Source organism: Plasmodium inui (assembly GCF_000524495.1).
Source record: "Plasmodium inui San Antonio 1 unplaced genomic scaffold supercont1.29, whole genome shotgun sequence".
In the NCBI taxonomy this organism is placed as follows: domain Eukaryota; phylum Apicomplexa; class Aconoidasida; order Haemosporida; family Plasmodiidae; genus Plasmodium; species Plasmodium inui.
In genome coordinates, this window is record NW_008481863.1 from 1 (window position 1) to 8,466 (window position 8,466).

An 8,466-nucleotide genomic window follows, 5' to 3' on the forward strand; every position below is an offset into this window, starting at 1 on the left:
AGAGCAAATATGCCAGGGGAAGCTGCAGATAAGTGAAGGGTGGCGACTAGTGAGCAAGGGGAAGCGCCAGATAAATGAGGGGATGCAACAAATAAGTGAGGGGAAACGGCAGATAATTGAAGGGCAAAGGAAAATAACAGAAGGGAAGCAGTCATTAGGTGTGCTGGACGACGCGGCTGATGTGCTGGACAACGGGGATGGCGTGCTGGGCAACGGGGATGGCGTGCTGGGCAACGAAGCAGTTGGCAAAGAGCAACTGGCAGGTGGGAAAAATGATCGAAGAGACAAAAGCCCCAAGTTGAAGACAAACATAAAAGCGGATTGCGCAGCTGTTGGCACGTCCTCCAAAGGAGAAAATAGGAACAACAAAAAAAGAAATGACGTAGGAGGGAACGTTTTAAATGCCGAAGATGTGGAGAGAAGCCCAGTCAGAGCGGAGCAAACAATGAGGGAGCGGCCGGAGGGAGAAGCCAAAGGGTTAATATTCCCATCAGACATCAAGTTAATATACGGAAGCATAACCATAACAGACAGAAAGGAAAATCCAAATGTAAAGAAAAAAGTTACCGCACTGTTTAGCAAAAACTTATATGACGTAGTGTTGCTTTATTACGAAATGCACTTTTACAACAACATCGATTCGTTCCAAGTGGATGTGAATGTGTACGAAATTTATAACGATTTGATCTGCTTGATTGACGAGCTGTATAGCATGTATATTATCGACTCGGAGAAGAAGCAGAGCTGCTACGTGTCTGGGGATATGGTCGAGAGGTATCTTAGTAGGGAGTTGTCCGGGGGGTGGACAGAAAGGACTCAGGAAGAGCTGTTGCAGGAGTACTACATTTTGAAGGGGGACAGAAATATACTCTTCATAAATTTCAAGCTAATGAAGATGGTGTATTTATCCGCCGTGTTCGACCTTGAGTTTTTTGGCGACGTGTGCCAGGAGAGGGTTTTCCTCTCGGAGGGGGGCCCCATTAGCGGGGATAAAGGCGTTCACGGCAGTAGCGGCGTTGACTCTGTTCGCGGGTGTAGCAGCGACATCGACGTTTGCAGCGTCAGCTGCAGTAGCGGTGACACCCCTGTAGACAACGGCGACCGGCGCGCTGCACCACCAGGCAGAGCAATCGAGGCCCCCTGGCATGATAACCGAGGTGAAAAGAAGAAGAGTAATAAAAAAAAAGGCATATCGAAAAGGGCGGACAGGAGAAGTGACAGAAGGGAAATCACGAGCCCTGTGCTGAAGTCCGAAGCGCTGCGACACCAGGATGGGAAGAGTATGGAAGCAAATGCGGGCCGGGAGGACGAAGAAGAGGAAGTATTTCCTATTGAGGAAACCTCCCCCGTTGAGGAAGCCCCTCCTTTCGAGGAAAGCTACATCCGAGAAGACCAGAAACTGTGCTACCGCATTTTGTGTGACGAGCAACCATACAAGGCCCTGCTGATAAAAGACGAGCTTAACCTGAGTTCGTCGGACGATGGGGATAGCTACCATGAGGGGGCTACCACCTCCGTAAAGGAAGTCACCTCGTCGAGTCCCTTGAGGGGTGTAGAGCAAAACAGGGCTACCGCTCTAAGCATTGACAGCAGCGTGAATTTAGGGAGTTTGGCCAACTTGACCATCTCGTCTAACATTACCAGCTTGGGGAACGTTTTAAGCTGCGCCTCCGCGGAAGGGTCCCACCCGGCCAGCAGCGAAAACGAGAGGGATAGCATCACGCAAGGGAGACACAGCCGTGTATACACCAAGTCGAAAAGGAACAAAGGGATACTCTCCTATGCATCTCCACATGAGAAGTCAATTAGTATCCCCAAAGATATCCTAAACATAACATCTTTGTTGAGCACCCCCATTTTATCACTCAGCAATCTGAAGAGCCTAAATCAGGTGAATTTTTCATACGGTTATAGTAGAACGAAGAAAGAGCTGTATAACTATTGTTATGCTTACCTAGTGAGCATACATAATGGGTATGACGTTATCCCCATGGAGGGATATAAATTCAGACCCATCATAATTGATGGTGCAAATGTGTCAGCCAAGGTTATCCATAAACCGATTTCCAATGTGGTAGATAGCGATATGTCCATAATATATGACTGCTTCTTATTACATGAGGCATATGTGTTTTTTAAAAGAAAAAAAGTGGATGATATTATCATTGTTTTAAACCCTGTGACGAAGAAGGGGGAGGAGTATTTTTTGGGAAACAAGAAAGTGTGCAATTATTCCTATTTAGAAAGCTTAATAAAGCAGAATGCCATACTGATTTGCAACGAGAAGTATTACCACAGTTACAAGGGGGACGTCGTGAAACGGCGCACGTACGACGACGTGTTGATCCTGGAGCTGGCCTCTCACAGAAGTAGGTGTGCGGCGGTTGAAACGCAGCAAAATGCGCGAGTGGGCGAATATGCACGGTTTCCAAGCGAGGCTGCGCCGTTCATTCGGTCATTTTTGCCCTCACAGGCGTGCGCTAATATTCAATATTTTTCTTTTTATTTATTTATTTTTTTCTTTTTTCGCCCCACCTCCACAGATGGCTGCGTCATCTCTAATGACAACTACACGGACATAGAGGCAGACACCGCGTGCGAAGAGATAAAGCACGTTATATCGCATTACGTCGTGAAGCATCATTACGACAAGCACACTGGATTCGGCTTGGACATGACGAAGAAGCCTTTGAAATTTGTCTTAAATTCTCTCTTCCAGAAAATTGATTAATTATGCCTTCGGTTTTGGGGCATCCGGGGGGTGTCGTCCCCGTTTACGCCCTTTGTTGCGTCCATTTTTATGTCAATTTCGCTCCCGCGGTTACGTCCATCGTATGGCCTCTGCCGAGGGGGAACATTTTTTTCATCTTTAAAAAGGAGTTCGTGAACAAACGCGTTTGATTTCACCAGAGCGCTCACATGCGCGAGTGGGAGGTGATAGGTACGTCAAGGAGGACTATGCGAGTGGGAAAGTCAGTAAAGGCTTCTCCTCAAAGGGTGCACTACGTCGGCGCAAAGCGACTCTGTTTTTCCACATCAGGAAAGTCACGCACACAATGCCCCAGTGGAAAGTGCTAAACGGGTGGGCTGAACGGACCCTTTTTCGTAAACTGAGTGGACACTCGTAGGCGGCGCCACTGTTTGGTTGGTTACTCCTGTTTGGTCTCCCCTTTGGGTGGAGCTAGTGAGATATGTCCTCTGGCCAAAACACATGCGAAGAACAGGGGAGGGGTATAATAGCTTCCCTTTTCTTGCAACTAAAAATTGTTCTTCAATTCCCGTAACTTATCCAATATCTTTACCTCATCCGTCATGTTGAACTTGTCAGTGTAATGACTGGTCCTGAAAAAGGGATTGATCTGGTTTTCCTCTTCGATAGTGGATGGGACGGATGGCTTTTTGCTGTTGACTTTTTCTTCTACCTCCTTCAATTTGTTCTTCATGTGTTCGTTGTCGTTTTCGATGCTCATGGCGAATCTGCGGTTGGGGGAAAAGGGTGCGGTTTAGCTTGCCCTGCGGTGTTGAAGCGGTGTTGAAGCTGGGAAGGCGCGGCCAGCTAGGACATTCACACATTGGTACATTTGCATGCTGCATGAATAGTGTTCCGCAGGGGCAGTTCGAGGAGCTTGGCCAGTTTTCTTTTTTTTTTCCCTTTTTTTTTTTATCTTTTTCCCCTTTTTTCCCGATTCTTTCCCCTTTCGGATGTACCTCAAATTGTTGAGGGTGTATTCATGTCCGCAGTAAATGAGCGTCTCCTTCCGATAACCTTTAACCTTTTGGATATTCTTAAACATGTCCCTGGCGCTGCCCTCGAAGAATCTGCCACACCCGGCAATAAATAGGGTGTCTCCAGTGAACAAAATGGGGGCGTAATTGTTATCTTCGTTTTTCTGGTCATCCATTTTGTACACGTAATACATGATGTGTCCCTTGGTGTGACAGGGCGCGTGGATGGCCTTTACGCACAGCTCGCCTGGGAAAGAGAGGTGTCAGAAGAGTGGTGTGAGAAGTGAGGCGGGAGTAGGCATAACGGTACAGCAGTATTGGGGGGGCAAAACTTTGGTAGTGAGCCCCCCTCAGGGCTTCTCCAAAGTCAAGCTTTCTTCGGGCAGGTTTCCTTCCCATCCGCTGATTTATTTGAACTACCTAGACGGACAATCTGGCTGTCGTAAACCTTTTCACTAACACCGGGAGTCGATTCGTACGCCGACCCGACGACTTTAATTTTTTTCCTCAGCTCTTTCATGCGTATGTTTCCTCCTAAGTGAAGAAAACGGGGAAAGGGATTACACAAATGAGGGGTTAAAGAAACATACAAATGGATAGGGGCAACCTGCAGTTGGAACCGAGCACATCAGCTTTTCCCCAAAGGTGCGTAACCGCGCCACACTTTTTAAAAAAAAAAAAAGAGAGAAAAAAAAAGTATGTCATCCTAATCTGACCCCACCCATTCGAGGTGCTCTCGAGGACACCCCACAACAGAGGCACCATTTTTGCTTTACCTGAATGGTCATAATGGTGATGCGTGCAGAGGACGTATTCCAAATCGACATTCAAGTTCTCGATTTTTCTGAGTATCTGAGGCAGATGCGAGGGGTTAAAAAGACATGCCAACGAGGGACCAAACAAATAAGATGTCAACGGGGGACCAAACAAATAACATGTGAACGAAGAACGACACAAATAACGTCGCCACATCGAATCACATAAAAACTGTGCTGACTTGTTGGCTACCTTTTCTGGCTCCACAGGGTCTACACATGCAGCCTTCTTCGTTTTTCTAAATGGGGGAGAGGGAAAATCCAAGCGTATATGTGGGGGGTGCAAGCGAATGCTCCTCAGTACATGCAGTGCTTTAACGGTGGAAACAGTCACATCAAAGTGGACATTCATATACTCTCGTGGTAAAGATTTTGTAAATATGTTCTTCCTTTTTTTTTCTTTTGCCCTTTCGTTTTACTCATCTATTATGACGTAAGCGAAGTTGTCATGCAGCGACGGGACGACAAGCACCTCTGCGCTTGCCTGCGGGGGGGAGAAGACAGAGAAAAGAAAGAAAAAAAAAAAATGAAGTCAACTTGAGGATGATCAGAGGGAAGGCACAAGACGCTGAAATGTGTTAGAGAAGGATAGAGCGAAGATTGGCAGGAGAAAGAAATAAAACCTGATGCAACATGTTGCAACGGTCTGTAGTAGGCTAGACGGGATTGTTTCGTGGCTATCATTTTCACCAGTACAATTTTGCGAAACGTTTATTCTTTTTTTTTGAGACCATGCATATGAATGAGCTGTTACACGTGGCAGAGCAGATATAGCCCAAGTCTATAACACGGGAAAAGTTCCCCCTCTGACGTGGTGGACGTGCCAGTACTGACATGCAGCATGGGATGACATTAGTCAAAAGTAGTTACTCTACATGTATCGCCAGATGTGGATGATAGATAAAAAAAAAAGGGCGAATAAATAAGTACCTTCATTTTGTTTGGAGAAATCTGCGCGAGAGGACGAGGGACGGGGGAGGAAGAATCTTTTTCAAAAAGGTGGGTAAGAGTTTAGGGTATGGGTTTAGGGCAGGGGTGAGGCTAAACTATCTCAGGGGGTCCTCTTTTATTGTAACGGGAAGAATTTTTTTTTACATAGAATTTGTTTTATATGATGAAAGAATTCATCAGTGGGGGGAAGTACTCTCTTGTAGCGAAAAGGAAGAAAGGGAAGTGACGACCGCGGGGGGGATGAAACAAACACTCGCGGGGGATTTCTAAGAAGGGCGCTAATAACATAGAGTGTACATCCGTGCAGCCGTTACATATATGTTGGATGTACTTATGCCAACCCGCAGGTGTATGTACCATTTGTACATGCGACAAAAGCGTCACCGCTATTTCGCATGCACCATAAGTTTCACCGAAAAAATGTCAAGGCAACGTGCCTCAGTAAAGGGTAGAGGTTCAACCTGCATTCTTTGCGGCTATTTCTATGACATGCATATTTGGGGGTGGTTACCACTATGCATGCTTCTTTCTTTTTTTTTCTTTTTTTTTTTTAAGTGCATTTTTGTTCCACGCCCAAGTTGATCATTACGCATGGAAAATGTGCCATTTTAGCCGTACGAATAAATTGACCCGAAGTGGCCTCCTCGTATCTGTAGGGAAAACGCATTGGAGTTTTTTTATCCCAAAAATCTCCGGACGTTCTTAAGTGTCCTTTTGTGTCGCTTCATGGGGCTAGCAGCCAGAAGAGGGAATAAAATGAAGGCAATTCGTAAGATAAGCCGAAATTACATTACGCTTAACTGTACCACCGCGGGTGCAACGTGGTTTGAAGAGGAAGAAGCCACACCGCATGGCTCAGGTCAAGCAGCGCGCGTAGCATTACCCAGGAAGACATCAACACCGTTTCACACAAGACACTGTTGCATTCCAAACATGTTGCAACCCTCAACTATGTAGAACCCAAAAGTGATTATTTTCTTGCAGCATGATCATCGCTTATTTACTGCTTCTTCTCTTCGTGCATACAAATGTGGTAATATCGATTTTCAGTGTTACGCTTTACCCGCGCGGTGAAAAAAATTTTTGGGACCTTCCGGTGAAGTGTACGAACGTGGTGCACGAAAAGGAAAGATATATGTCGAACATTTCGTGCATCTACAACTGTAAGGTTAGGGGTGTATGTACCTCTTTATGCAACGGTAGCGCTGCACGACTGACCACGCCGATGCATCTTACAAAAATAGGAGAAGATATACACCACGTTTAAGTGCACCTTCGGGGTTGCCGCAAAATGGCGTACTATACACACCCGTTGGGCTGATAATACTTCATTTAAAAAAAATTTAAGGAGTGGGGGAAAAAAGGGAGAAGACGCAACATGTAGGTGTATTTACGTGTTCACTGGTTCGTGCGCACAGGAGGGAATCCCCCCCCTTGATGGATGGAAATGTAGCAAGTTGCATAATGCCCATCTCAGGTGTGAAAAGAAAGTGAACATATATTGGGATTAAAAAAAAAAAAAGAAAAAAAAAAAAGCTTCAAGTGGCTGGTGTTTTTTTTTTTTTTTTTTTTTCTCTTTGTTCATTCGACGCCATCTTCTGGGTATCACTATACATACGTTTTATTCCCCCGATTAGAATTTTCCCTTTTTGGGTTCTGGAGTTAGCTGCTCTGAGTTGTCCAATTCGTCTTCTTTAAATCCCTTTTTTTTGCTGTATCCTATTAGCCCAGATAATAATACCAACAGAACCATATTAATAACGGTTGTGCTGATTATTATCTTCCTGTTGGTTGTCGTTTTTTTTTCTAAGTTATGTGCAAAGTTTTTCAGTTCTTGTAAAGCGTTTTCGGCATCAAAGGGGGCGTTGTTTTCTCCTCCATCTTTTTTGGGTAGATCGATATCTGAGTTATTTCCTGAGGGTACAGAAGGCGGTACCTCTCCTCCTTTTGTTTTTTTATTTTCATCTGCATTCACCTGAGAGATTGCAGAATTTAGCAGGACACACAACAGGAAGATTAGCGAGAAGGATGTCATGAAGCTTTTGGCGTTCATTTTCGGGGGCACTTTCTATCGAGGTGTTCTTCGTTGGTCTGTTTTGTTTCGCTTGGGGAGTGTCAGTAGGCAGGGCAATCTATGTATGTGTACGTGCGATGCACAGGGGGCTCTGTTGGGGGAGTCGCGACGAGGGAAACTTCGTGGGATGCTACGTCGGATGTTACGTGGGATGTTACGTCGGATGTTACGTCGGATGATAGGTGGGATACTACGTGAGATGCTACGTGGGCCGATTTGTCTGTCACAGAAATGGACAATCGCGCTGAGCGTTCTTCAGCTTTACAAGGGAACATGCGAAGTGAGAATAGCGTGCGTGTGTGTGAGTTTACGATTTGAGAAAACAAAGAAAGGGGAAAAACTGAAATGGGAAATGGAAAATTCTGAAAAAGGGAAGAAACTGGGATTAACAATCGCCAACTGGGCAGACTGGGCAAACTAAGCAAAATGGGCGAACTTTTCAAAGTGGACGAAGGGTGCGAGGCGAAGTGTGCAAAGTAAGCAAATTGAGCAGACGGAACAAACTTGGAGAAATAAATGATACCACCTTTGCGTGCAATTGCGCGTTCGAATTCCCGCGAAAGCGAAGTCACGCACGTGAAAGGAAATCGAGCGTAGGTAGCGATTTTGCGAATGAAAAAGCAGCGGAAAAGAGTTAATTGGGAACGGTCATTTTTAAGCACTCCATAATTCTCCTTTCAGTCTTTCCTTGCATTCTTTGACATTTTTTTTTTTTTTTGGGGGGGCGAGTGGGGGAGGCTGTATCCCTCCTTTCCGGGTGTGTCTAATTTGGTTTTCCCCCTTTTCCGTCAGAAGAAGAAAAAAAGGAAAACTTTTTTTTCGTGCATAGTGATACATGCGCGTGCAAATGTGTGTGTGCATAGTAGCACCCATTTGTGCAGTTGAGTATACAATTGAGTA

General features: G+C 45.4%; 3 protein-coding genes across 3 annotated transcripts; 1 reads left to right on the forward strand and 2 right to left on the reverse strand.

The window, feature by feature from the left end:
• Positions 1-82: 82 nt before the first annotated feature.
• On the forward strand, positions 83-2,731 carry C922_04759 (hypothetical protein; the record flags this gene model as incomplete). The annotated part of the gene is made up of 2 exons (XM_008820338.1): positions 83-2,369; positions 2,544-2,731. The coding sequence occupies 2 exons, from the start codon at positions 83-85 to the stop codon at positions 2,729-2,731; spliced, it is 2,475 nt and encodes an 824-aa protein (XP_008818560.1).
• A 526-nt stretch (positions 2,732-3,257) lies between these two features.
• On the reverse strand, positions 3,258-5,225 carry C922_04760 (hydroxyacylglutathione hydrolase; the record flags this gene model as incomplete). The annotated part of the gene is made up of 7 exons (XM_008820339.1): positions 3,258-3,477; positions 3,709-3,973; positions 4,147-4,260; positions 4,503-4,578; positions 4,735-4,780; positions 4,961-5,025; positions 5,175-5,225. 7 exons carry the CDS (start codon positions 5,223-5,225, stop codon positions 3,258-3,260), a joined length of 837 nt encoding a protein of 278 aa, XP_008818561.1.
• A 1,900-nt stretch (positions 5,226-7,125) lies between these two features.
• On the reverse strand, positions 7,126-7,545 carry C922_04761 (hypothetical protein; the record flags this gene model as incomplete). The annotated part of the gene is made up of 1 exon (XM_008820340.1): positions 7,126-7,545. The coding sequence occupies one exon, from the start codon at positions 7,543-7,545 to the stop codon at positions 7,126-7,128; it is 420 nt and encodes a 139-aa protein (XP_008818562.1).
• Positions 7,546-8,466: the final 921 nt, after the last annotated feature.